The sequence below is a fragment of the Hyperoodon ampullatus genome (genome assembly GCF_949752795.1).
Source record: "Hyperoodon ampullatus genome assembly, chromosome: 1".
In the NCBI taxonomy this organism is placed as follows: domain Eukaryota; kingdom Metazoa; phylum Chordata; class Mammalia; order Artiodactyla; family Ziphiidae; genus Hyperoodon; species Hyperoodon ampullatus.
In genome coordinates this window covers 35,427,209-35,440,401 of record NC_136914.1, presented here as the reverse complement: position 1 = coordinate 35,440,401, position 13,193 = coordinate 35,427,209, and the positions used below count along the sequence as shown (strand labels likewise).

The following is a 13,193-nucleotide window of genomic DNA, read 5'->3' as shown; positions in this document are numbered from 1 at the left end:
CTAAATGGTTAGACACCAGAGTTTTGTGCTTGACCCCACATCAAGAGCTTGCGTACATTGAACTACCTGAAACAAAGGGCCTTTGGGGAACTGGGTTTCTTCTCACAGCTAGATACCTGGGAAAATTGTGATCTAAACATAATATTCTCAGACTTCCCTGGTGGCGCAGTGGTTAAGAATCTGCTTGCCAATGCAGGGGACATGGGTTCAAGCCCTGGTCCGGGAAAATCCCACATGCCGTGGAGCAACTAGCCTGTGTGCCACAACTACTGAGCCTGCGCTCAAGAGCCCATAAACCAAAACTACTGAGCCCGTGTGCCACAACTACTGAAGCCTGCATGCCTAGAACCCGTGCTCCTCAACAAGAGAAGCCACCGCAATGAGAAGCCTGCGCACCGCAACAAAGAGTAGCCCCCGCTCAACACAACTAGAGAAAGGCCGCGTGCAACAACGAAGACCCAACACAGCCAAAAACAAACAAATAAATAAATAAATTAATTAATAAAAAGAAGCCACTTAAAAAATAAATAAATAGGGCTTCCCTGGTGGTGCAGTGGTTGAGAGTCTGCCTGCCGATGCAGGGGACGCGGGTTCGTGCCCTGGTCCGGGAAGATCCCATATGCCGCGGAGCGGCTGGGCCCATGAGCCATGGCCACTGGGCCTGCGCGTCCGGATCCTGTGCTCCACAATGGGAGAGGCCACAACAGTGAGAGGCCCGTGTACTGCAAAAAAAAAAATAATAATAATAATATAAATAAATAAATAAACAAACATAATATTCTCAAACCAGAGTAATTTCACCATCATGTGAGTTGGACGAAGTCACCCAGGTGGCAAAGTTTAGCTAGTTCCAGACTGACCTCTTCCTTCCGACTGGCCCCTACAGCTTACACTCCACCCTCCCCACGTGTCCTTCCCCCCTTCCAGAGCCCTGTGCAAGCTGCTTTGTCTGGTTGTAGCCTGTCTCTCCGAAGTTGGGGTTGCCTTTTTCAGCCACCTGCACCTTTTGTATCGGTGGAGGGAGAAGCTTCTCAGTGGGTTTTATTCTTTGGGTAGGTTTTGTAGCTTGTGGGAATCAGGGTGCAAAAGCTTATGAACCTGCAGTGTTTGGAAGAAGTGAAACTTGAGTTTTTCCTTTGTGTGATTTGTTGTATAAACTTTGTTGTTCTTTTCCTCAAGGATATTCATACTGCTTGGGGGCAAAAAGACACATTTCTTATAATATTTACCAAATAAAAAATATGTGAAAGTGGTTGTGAAATGTATAATCTTAACACCCCAGAAATATAGAGGAGAGGAAGACACTACTATTCATGTTTAATAGATGTGTGTTGAGTGCGTACTGTGTACCAGACACTGCCATGGAGTCCTACATACAAGAATACTGACAAAATAAAATCCTTTACTCATAACTAGAGGGACAACCAGTGGCGTAATAAGTGATCACAGAATGCTGTAGAGGGTCCAGAAGGAGCCTTTAATCATTCCTTGGATGCAGATTGGAGTTCAGTGTGGCTCAGATGTATGATCCAAGTTTTTTAAAGTGCGTATGAGTTTGCCAGGGAAACAGGGATGGGTTGGAAGGAGAAGGGCAGCCCAGGTAGAGGGAACAGAATATGTAAGTGTAAAGAGGTGTGAAAGAATGATTGCATTCTTTTAGTTCAGTACAGTTAGAGTTTACAGTATGTTTGGCACAGTGGTAGGAGATAAGGTGGGAAGATGACATAAAATACCTTCGCAGCCATGTTAAAAAAAATTGACTTGGACTTCCCTGGTGGCACAGTGAATAGAATCTGCCTGCCAATGCAGGGGACACGGATTCAAGCCCTGGTCCAGGAAGATCCCACATGCAGCAGAGCAGCTAAGCCCGTGCACCACGACTACTAAGCCTGCTTTCTAGACCCCGCATGACACAACTACTGAGCCCGTGTGCCGCAACTACTGAAGCCCGCATGCCTAGAGGCTGTGCTCCACAACAAGAGAAGCCACAACAAGAAGCCCATGCACTGCAATGAAGAGTAGCCCCCGCTCACCACAGCTAGAGAAAGCCTGCGCACAGCAACGAAGACCCAACACAGCCAAAAATAAATAAATTTTTTTTTTAAAAATTGACTTTATCCTGGTGATGAAGAGCCTCTGAAGAGTTCTAATCAGTAGAAGAGTGCTACGATAATGCCTTCACTGTAGAAATGTCACGGAGGCTGTTCTGGTTTTCTATTGCTGCATAACAACCACCCCAAAATGCAGTGACATAAAACAACCATGTCGTTATGCTCACAGTCTGTGGGCAGAATTCATGCAGGGCACATAGGGACAGCTTGTCTCTGCTCTGCAGTGCCTGGGGCTTCAGTTGGGTTGGCTTGACGGGTGGCATTATTCTACTGGAGCCACATACCCAAGGCTTCAGTCCCTCTGCACATGGCATCTTATGTTTCTGGAACACCCAGGATGGTTCCTTCACTCGCTTGTCTTGACTCCTGGGCCAGGTATTGGTTGGTAGCTCACCCTCCCCACCCCCCTTCCTCTCTATGACTGGCTTGGGTCTCATAGCATCTCATCTCCAGTAATCAGACTTTTTACATGACACCTGGCTTCCCCCAAATGAGCATTTCAAGAGACAAGAGGCATCTTATGACCCAGCTTCAGAAGCCCCACAGCACTGCCTCCACAACCTTCTGTTGGTTACACAGGGCCAGCTTAGATTCCTGTGGGAGGTTACTACATAAGGTGTGGACACCAGAGAAGTGGTTTATTAGGGACCATTTTTGGAGACTAGCTCCAAAGTGGTGGTGTGCAGAATGGACCAAAAGTGGGGTGAAGGTCATATAGGAGGATGTTGAAGTTACCAGTGAGCAATAGGATCTGGTATAGGGTGGTAGAAAGAGGGGTGGAGAAGAGAAGACAGAGCTGAGAAATAGTTAGCAGATAGAATTGACAGGACCCTCTTTATCTTCTAGCATCTGGCACATAGAGGTACTTGGTGACTGAATGAATTAAAGAGGCTCATTAATTATAATATAGATTATTTTTAGCTTCTTGCTCTATACCTGCATCAAAATAACCTATTTTTTGCTTCCCAGTTATTCATTTACATATCTTCGAACATTTTCTACAACCCTTTAAAGATTACTGGGTAGTATATTCATCAGTCTGGAAGGAAATTATGTATTCAAATACTGTCTTCGTAATAGCTTATTAACTTTCTCATATGTATATGTTGTAATGCCCTTATTATTTTGATAATTTTTAATATAAAATATTATATTTTAATACATTCTACTGTTGTGACAAAAGAGAGTTAATGTATTCTGCAGATCCTTGATTTAGAAGTATATGGTCCAGCATTTGTTTGTAAACCCAAAGAAAAAGCCAAAAAATGAGTTGTTGCTAAGAGTACATGATTTTCATTCCAGATATCACTTTGCTTTATTATTTCGGGTGCTTTATTCAAGAGGGACTTTAGATTTAAATCTAAGTAAGTAGAACCAAATTCAATTTGGAAAGGTTGTCAACAATGAATTAGATCATATATCATCAAATTATCACTGCTACCACTCAAGTTCAAGAAGATTAGATAATGTACTTGATGAAATATGTAGTAAATACCCAGCAAAAAGTACTCACTAAATACGTAAAAGTACTAAAGTACTTATTAAAGTACCTACTAAATTAAAAGTAGATCTACCATATGATCCAGCAGTCCCACTTCTGAGTATATATCCAAAGGAAATAAAAACAGAATCTTGAAGAGATATCTGTATTGCTGTGTTGGCTGCAGCATTTTTCACAATAACCAAGATGTGGAAACAACCTGAATGAATAGATAGAAAGGTGCTATATATACACAATGTATATAAAAAGAAGGAAATAAAAAGCCATAAAAAGAAGGAAATTCTGCCTTTTGTGACAACATGGATGGACCTTGAGGGCATTATGCTAAGTGAAGTAAGTCAGAGAAAGACAAATACTGTATCATCTCACTTATATGCAGACTCAAAAGTCAAACTCATAGAAAGAGAGTTGAGTGGTGGTTACCAGGGGCTGGGAGTAGGGGAATCCGGGAGATGTTGGTCAAATGGTACAAACTTCTAGTTATAAGATGAAAAAGTTCTAGAGACCTAATGTGACTAACAATTAACAATACTGTATTATCTAAAAGTTCCTGAGAGTACCTCTTAAATTAAGTACATACTAAGTACCAAATGAAAAAAATAAAAAGCAAAGAAAGAAATGGAGTGGATGTACTTTTCAAGTGCATCATAAGTCAGGATTTGAAAAACTTGAGCCATGGATTATACTTGGATGTCTTAGCAGAGTTGTATATAAAATGTAATATTGTATTTTATTCAGATGCCTTGGTACATAACTCATTACTTATTTTTCTTTCCCCCATATTTTCGGCAAGGTATTTGAAGCAGTAATAGCTTGGGTGAATCATGACAAGGATGTAAGGCAAGAATTTATGGCTCGGCTGATGGAACATGTACGGTTACCTTTACTTCCTCGGGAATATTTAGTTCAGGTAAAAGCTTTGCAAAACACAGGAGTACACCTACTCCATGTCACTGGGCTGACAGCGTGTAGATTCCTGTTACACAGTGGTAACTAGGCAGAGGGCAGTAAACGCACCTGCTGTCCTTGGCAGCTGCTAACTCTTGGGGCAGTTCCCAGTCTTACAGGTTTGCTTCTTCCCTATTTCTGATTTGAGTAAGCAAGTACTAGAGCTTATGGAGGCAGTATTTGTGGTGACTTAAGTACATGTAAATAAATGCATTTGTGGCTCTGTGTCACTGCTCTGCATCTCCTTTGCTTTCCTTTTGATAGCCCACTCTGACTGCTCTGTAGAAATGGAATTTTGATGTTCTACCCAAATACTTTTTAGTTTTCCTTCACAGTTTCAGTGGCTTGCATTTGGTTTCTGTCTTTACTTCTAAACTGAGGAAAACCAGGTTATTTGAAATAAATAGCAATAAATGGATCTTTAGTAGTCTCTGAACAATTTTAAATTTATTGTTTTATTATTAATATTCTACTAGGAACATTTCAACATTTTAATTTATAATTGAAACCATCTAATCAAACATTTCTTTATTAGGAGATTAGAGCTGATCATTTTAGAATTTCTTGAAGCCTCATTATTTGTTTTAATATGTGTAATCATTGGTACTCTGCCTTTAAGAAAATGAACAGAAAAAATCTGTCCTGCACTTGATGTCAGGGATAGCAAGGACAAGTTTTATTTGTGGTGTAGGCACATTGTTATAAAGTATTTTGAATTCCTTTTCTGGGTATTTAGTTTGTGTTTTAAAAAGATGTCTTTAATTTATAAATATTTCCTCCCCCACCTGAAGGACTCATTATCTAAATTTTCTTATTTTTCTTACTATTTGGCTTAATGTTTAAAGATAACAAATAGGTGAACATAATATTATCCAAAGATTATTCTGTAGCTGACATTGAAGTATATAATTTTCATTGCATTCTTCTTTATTACTTATAAACATTTTGCTCTGCAGACCAGATACTTGAGCATTTGGGGGCATCATTTACTTTTGTTTTAGTGATATGTATAAACTTTCCTCTGTAACTTTTAGACTGAACCAGGGAGGATAGTTATTGCTTTTTTCCTCTACTTTACTTGTTTCTTTGTCAGTCTTATCATGAAGTAGCTATCCCCTCATGGGGTGGGTCTGATTTCTTCTTCCAGAGGGTTGAGGAAGAAGCACTGGTGAAGAACAGCAGTGCTTGCAAAGATTACCTCATTGAAGCTATGAAGTATCATCTGCTACCAACAGAGCAGCGTATATTAATGAAGAGTGTCCGGACCCGACTGAGGACACCCATGAACCTTCCCAAAGTAGGATCTGCTGTTCATACTTGTTACTACCTCATCTGAAAGGCCCATAGTGAGGCTGTTAATATTTTACTCATCTGATTTTCCATGTGCCCAGGAATTCATTGAAGTGTATATAATTCAGCTTCTCTATTGATTTTGTCTGTGGAGGGTGGGGATTGTTTGACTCACTTAATCTTTATAAACCGCATGATGTCACTCTTCTGGAACAGACGCAACTGGTATTTGTCCCTTCTGAGTTTTTTTAGCTCTTTACAAAGGTTTCTTTGTAAGCTACATGTTTGGATAATAACTGAAAACCAACTAGTTTCACAGAATTGCTAAGAACTTAGGATGCTAGCTTGTTCCTTTTGTTCCTTCCTATTGTCTGTTGTGTACTATTTGATGGTTCACTCACACATCATACATAGCCATTTCAGTGTAGATTTTCCATATGTTTTCCCAGATCTCCAGTGTTCATGTAATTCCTCTGTGAAAGTTCATATTCTACCTTTATCTTTTTAGTTGAAGCCATTCATGTCTTACTGATTTAATTTTCCTTACGAATAACCCCTCATTTCTGTCTCTCTGTTTACAATTCCTTCTGCTCTGTTTGCATCTTTACAGTACTAGGAGACCAGCACTTTGAGCACCATTTTGTGTATGGTCTAATCAGAATGACCCATAATGTAATGCTTTTATTTATGTATTGATTTTTAGGTCTCATGTGTGTTTGGGGCAATGATGAATTAAGAAATGAGAATTAATCTGTTATCCACTGTTTTCTTATATCACCTTTAGTTATTACTTTACCTTTTTATTAAATTAAATCTTTTAAATTCTTTCACTTTAATGCTTTTATTTAGTATTTTTTAAATTTTATTTTTTTTTTGGAGTCTACATTTTAATTGCTTCAAATCCATATTAGTAGTGTTTTTCTGTTTTGCCCAGTGTTAACAAGAGTTCTCAATTTAGAACCAACTTATTTTTCCAGTGTGCTACTCCCTCCTTTTTTCTAGATCATTAGTAAATATTTTAATTTAAAATGGACTTCAGTACTCTCCCTGGTGATACCTCATTAGAAATACCCACTTACCAACATAGTCCGTTTGTAGGAAGTTTCAGTCTATATGATTATGTTTATTATCTAAGCCAAAAAGTAAATAATTTGGCATATAACATCTATTGAGATTCAGGATCATATAGATTCAAATTTGGCCTGATTTTTTTTTTAACAGCCCTCTGCGTGTTGCTCATCGTTTCATAGGCTCCTGGAAGTTCAAATGCTTTTCTCAAAATATTCTAAATTTTTACTGAGAATATTATCACTTAAAAAGTATTTACAAGGCGCTCACTTCCTACCCTATTTTGAAAATTGGTATTTGCCGTTTTTAAATTTTCTGATCTCTCCTCAGTTCTCCAAGATTTTTCAAAAATAATTGTAAGTGGCTCAGTAAGTACATTAGCTAGTTCCCTTAACACCTTAGTATGCATGCCATCTGGGTCTGCTGATTTTATAAGTGTTCACATTTCCCAAATACCCTTTTACCTCCTTTTATAAGTAGCCGTCTCTATAAGTCTTCATTACTTCATATTTGTCCATATAATTTGGTGTCAGTTTTTGTTCTTACAAAAAAAATAGATTTATAAAAGTTGTTCATAGCCTTAGCCCATACGAATTATTGTTTCTTTTATGCTGGTCTTTTTAACTTCCTTCTAAATAGCTTGTTTTATCTTTAATACTTTTTAAACATTTCATATTTGTAAAAGATCTCTTCTTAACTTGCATATTCCCTCTGCTGGCATCTTTAGCTATGCCTTAACCTTTAGAGTGAAAACTAATTCTCTTCTAATTTCTGTAATAACCATGTCACTTTTGAAGACATTCTAAAGAGTCTTTGGTACAATCCTATCAAGTATTTTCTCTTATGTAGAGTTGTGATCATCTGTTCAGTTGACACTCTCTGGGCTTCTCTGGTTATGGCTTTGGAGTGACCCTCCTAACTGTATTAAACTTTCGGTTTCTCAGTTCTTTAGCTCTGATTTTGTGGTGGGTATGCTGATACATGAAGGTTCTCTTCTGTTCTCTCAGGGTGGCTGGGGAGGAGGGTTGCAGACCTGACAGGTAGCAGGGAGCTACTCAGCTCCTGATTTTGTATTTGCATAGTCTCTCCTCAAAGTTTATTTATCTGCACATGTTTTTGCAAAAGTGCTTGTGTTGGACACTTTTTTCAATAGCACTGTTTGTCATTTTAGAGTGGTTGTACTCAAGATTAATTCTAAATAGGTAGGTAAGAATGAGGCAAAGATTAATTTCTCTTGCTGACATATCATAATCATGGTAAGACCTATGAGACAAAATGTGGTAGCAATGCTGGAAAAATAATGTTTCTACCATGACAGTGACTAATTAGGCTCTGATTCTGTGGACGCATACTAATTTGCATGAAAGATCTTTTTATATCTCAGATATTAGTTTTGTATCGTCAGTAAACCGTCTTGGGATTGTGTAAGGCACTCTTGGATTTGGACAGTATAATGAAAAACTGTATATGTTTTGCTGCTGTGTTTTGTTGTTAGCTTCTTTTTATCTTTGGAATCTGTATTTTTACAAATGCTATCTTATTATTTCTATATATTTATTTTTCTTTTTTTTACCCAGGATATCTATTAAGATTTCCAGTTGGAAAATTATGAAACTTGGTATTTCAGGAGGCAAAACTAATATTTAATATGTGAAGAAAATGAAAGAACAAAGTTTAATTGATCTACATTTCAGGATGGTCACTTGAATTTGTGTAACTCCCGACCCCTCGCCTTCCTTAAATACGTCACATTTAACTTTTCCATACAAATGTCTTCCCAGTTTTCTATTCCTTTGCATTAACATAAACTAGTATGATGTTTCTCAGATCAGGCGTCACAAATAATTGGGGTGTCAGAGTCATGACATCTCTTTTGATGCTAGTAGCACAGTGGTTTTTATCACCGTCTCTTGATCTCATACAAATATCCCTGCTCTCCTGCTCTTGTCTTCCCATTATACATTCTTCCTTTCTCCATTATCTCTGATTTCTGGAGTTCCAAATCCTCACCTCATTTTACTTCTCTTGGGTGAGTAAAGAACAGATATTACTACTTTTCTCTATATTCAGTAGCACATATTCCCTTCCATCCTCATTTTGATCTATAAGAAGTGAACTATTGTGTGGAAATCACAGGATTCATAGTTGAGAATCATGAAATCTAATAAACTGTATTGTTTCTCAAGGATTATTTGAAAAGTATTCCCTTCAGAGATTTTTTTAAACTGATCTTCATCAGAGATGTTAACCAAACCTCTTTCAACTGTTGTCTAACTGCCGGGCAGAGTTTAAAAGTTAAGCACAGGTAGGTCTTCTATAGACCTCTAGATACAGGATTGATCTTACTGTCTGTTGCACCTCTGTGATTTCATAACCTTGCCCCTCCCTTTTTTCCCTTTGGGATTAGGAGGGAAGGGTATTGCAGATTTTCTTTGTTAATTCTTCCTTTTATTTATTTGTATTCAACACTAGAGGAATGGCAGGTCTGAAAAAAAATTATATAACTGTGCTACATTCAGTCTTCTTTTTAAGACCTTTAAAATTCTTTATACTTTCCAGTAAATAAATTACTAAAATAGGCTTCTTTTCGGAAACAAGATTTATTCTGATTTCTGTGTACCCATCTTTCTATAGTTCCAAGTACAGGTAGGTCATTGCTCAGTCAAGGTTGCAAACCTTCCCTTTTTGTATGCATGAGTCATTCCATCTTCTGTTTGTTTTGATTTTTTGTTTCTTTTGAACATCCGTTTTTCCTGTCATCTCACTTTTCCCTTGACAGGTCCTTGCCATTCTTTACAGTGTTCCACACGTGACATCATTAACTTTTACATTCTTCTGAATTGACAGCTGTGTTTTCAGTGTTTCCAAAGAGTGCCCAGTGTGCCCACTTATACTCATTAAAAGACAAACACATTGATGGCTAAATCCCATCTACCTCTCAAGGTTCTACTCCCTCCAGGAAGCTTTCACTAAATTATGGCTATGTTTCATTTTCTGATCAGGAATAGCAATTAATGTCTATAACTGATCATAGCTTTCTGGTCACATATAATTGTATATAGTTCTTGAAGTACTTTAGAGTCTTGTCTCCTTAGTGATATCTAAGAGCTCTTGGGGATAGAGACCCTGTCTTACATTTCTTATGTAGAACATCTTAGCACAGTTCTGATCAAATATGGAAGATAGACACTTAATAGTTGTTGGATTGAATTGAATTGAAGAAGTTTATGGACCTCACTTATTCTCAGTGCTGGACTGTTCTTCATTCATTTGTTATGATTTCTGGTATCTCCATTATCTGTCCTCTTGGTTGTTTTATTTGTGGGGCATCCAGGGAGGTCTCTTTACTTGACATCTGGGAATCTGTGCTCTCTTGTGAACTCCAATTCAATTAGTCCTCCTTTTTCAATAGGTTTTTTTTTTCCTTCTTCCATCTTTCTTTAATACCTTATTGTCCTTTTCATCCCACCTACCCACTAACATAAATTTCACTTCTGTCTGCTTTCCTAGATTGTGGAGATCTAGTCCCTGGTCATTACAAAGCTGGGATCTAGTTTATAGCAAGCCCTATGACACTGCAGCCTTGCCAGTGCTGACTGCCTGCTGTTTTTGGCTTAAATACTGCTTTTGCTTGAAGGATCAGAAACTTAGTTTCTGATATCCTTATTTTTGACTAAATGTGCTAGAAAATAGAATTGTAGTTCTAACATACATGTGTCCCCTTTGTTGATGTTTATTAAATGTTGATGAGGTGGTTGTTTTCCCCCAGCTTCCCCTACCATCTTCATCCTAATATTCTCCATGTCATTGTCTTTGTAAGACATTTTAAATCCCTGAATATGCAGTAGTTGTTGGTTCAAGTGCCTCTACTTCTGCCCTTGCAGTTAATGGTGGTGGTTGGGGGCCAAGCACCAAAGGCTATCCGCAGTGTGGAATGCTATGACTTCAAAGAAGAACGATGGCACCAAGTAGCAGAATTGCCTTCCAGGAGATGTAGGGCAGGTAAGCATCATGCATTGCGGTCATTTTCCTATTGCTGGGTCATTGGGAGCTTCCCTCTCAGGTCTTATTTTATTAACTAGAAGAATCTTTATTGGAAAAGCTTGGATTAAAATAGCCATGTGATTACAGAGTGATTGAGGAGCCCCATGCAACTCATAAGACATCAATGGGGATAGCTGCTCTGTCTTCAATTTACATATTTTTCTGATTCTCTAGTATAAAGTGGAGTAGCTAGCAATTTGCTGGATATTTTCCTTGTTACCTTTGCTGAAGTGTTGAGAATTCTTTAGGTTGGGACCCTTAGTTCTAAGAGATTCCTGACTTAGCTAATAAGCCACAGTTTCCTTCTTCCAAGCATTCGTTTTACAAACATTTGTTGAAATAGACTTTATTTATCCAAAACTGTAATCAGAAGAGGCAGTTGCAAATTCTAAGGATTCTTCCTGTGACTCAAACCTGGATCCATAAATCATAGCTCCCATAGCAAATGAGTTCTAAGTGTAACAGAACATTTCTATCATGGTAGTCCTTTAACAATATATCCTAGAAATTGTTACATAACAGCATAAAGTTAACCCATTCCTTTCGAGCTGTCTAGTATGTTGGACAGGGATCTGGATGTAGTATAATTTTTACTAGTTTTTAATTGAACATTAAAATTGTTTTTAATCTTATGTTATAAATAGTACTGCAATGAATTCCTTATACATATATTATTATGTATGTATGCTAATATATTTTAGTGGGATAAAACTCTAGAACTAGAATTAATTATTCAAAGAGTATGCAAGGAAGATATACCAATTATTACTTCCACTAACAGTAAAATATGAAGGTACAAATTTCCCTACATACCCTATAACACCTTATAATTAAATTGAGTTTTGCAATCTGGTAGGTGAAAAATGCTATCTCATTATCTACTTTGCACTTTTATTATGAGGAAAGTTAAACATCTTTCTGAATGGTCAGTTCATGATTCTTGCCATTTTTTTATTATACTATTTTATTGATTTGATACGTTAAGGGAAGTAGCCTTTTTGTCTGTCATTTGTGGTGTGAATGTTTATTTGTATTAATCTTTTATCTTCTGACTTTACTTGCATTATTTTTGTGTTATTTTGGCCATTTAACAATGTTACTTTTTATGAATTCCTGTACATCAGAATTTTGTCCTTGGACTTAAAGATTTGTTTCTTGTAAAAAGCGTTACTCAGAAATTATTTGTGTGTGTGTAATTCCCTAATATTAATACCTTATAAAACTGTGATGCAGTTATCAAAACTAAGAAATTAGTATTGGCATATTACTATTACTTAATATGATATTCTCTAGGTCCACCCATGTTGCTGGAAATGGCAGTATTTCGTTCTTTGTTATGGCTGAGTAATATTACATTGTATATATAACACATCTTCTCAAACTAATCATCTGTTGACGGGCAGTTGGGTTGTTTCCATGTCTTGGCTATTGTATTGGGTTGGCCAAAAAGTTCGTTCAGGTTTTTCCATAAGGGTACAGAAAAACCGAACGAACTTTTTGGCCAACCCAATAAATAGTTCTACTCTGAACACTGAGGTGCATGTATCTAAACTACAGACTTACTGTATTTTACCATTCTTTCCATTAATGTTCTTATTTTAGTTCAGGATCCCACGTTGAATTAATGCATGCATTTATTTATAATTGAAGTATAGTTCATTTACAATATTGTGTTAGTTTCAGATGTGCAGCAAAGTGATTCACTTATATTTATTTTAGACTATTTTCCATTGTACATTATTACAAAATATTGAATATAGTTCTCTGTGCTATACAGTAAATCCTTGTTGCTTATCTATTTTATAAGTAGTAGTTTGTATCTATTAATCCCATACTCCTAATTTATCCCTTTGGTAACCGTAAGTTTATTTCCTATGTCTGTGAGTCTCTTTTGTATGTAGATTTGTTTGTTTCATTTTTTGGGGGGATTCCACATTTAAGTGATGTCATGTAGTATTTGTCTGTCTGACTTTACTTAGTATAATATTCTCTAGCTCCACCCATGTTGCTGCAAATGGCAGTATTTCATTCTTTGTTATGGCTGAGTAATATTCCATTGTATATATGTAACACATCTTCTTAAACCAGTCATCTGTTGACGGGCACTTGGGTTGTTTCCATGTCTAGACTGTTGTATTGGGTTGGCCAAAAAGTTCGTACAGGTTTTTCCATAAGGTTACAGAAAAACCAGAATGAACTTTTTGGCCAACCCAATAAATAGTGCTACTCTG

The 13,193-nt window shown here is 37.2% G+C and overlaps 1 protein-coding gene across 2 annotated transcripts in view; it reads left to right on the top strand.

Moving 5' to 3' along the window:
- KLHL2 (kelch like family member 2) overlaps window positions 1-13,193 on the top strand; it is a gene marked incomplete at both ends in the record, with an annotated part of 125,576 nt that overhangs the window by 99,462 nt on the left and 12,921 nt on the right. For both annotated transcript variants that reach the window (XM_079718362.1, XM_079718363.1), the window contains 3 exons: window positions 4,406-4,522; window positions 5,708-5,857; window positions 10,803-10,920. In XM_079718362.1, coding sequence (XP_079574488.1) covers window positions 4,406-4,522; window positions 5,708-5,857; window positions 10,803-10,920 — 385 coding nt within the window. The remainder of the gene's footprint in view (window positions 1-4,405; window positions 4,523-5,707; window positions 5,858-10,802; window positions 10,921-13,193) is intronic.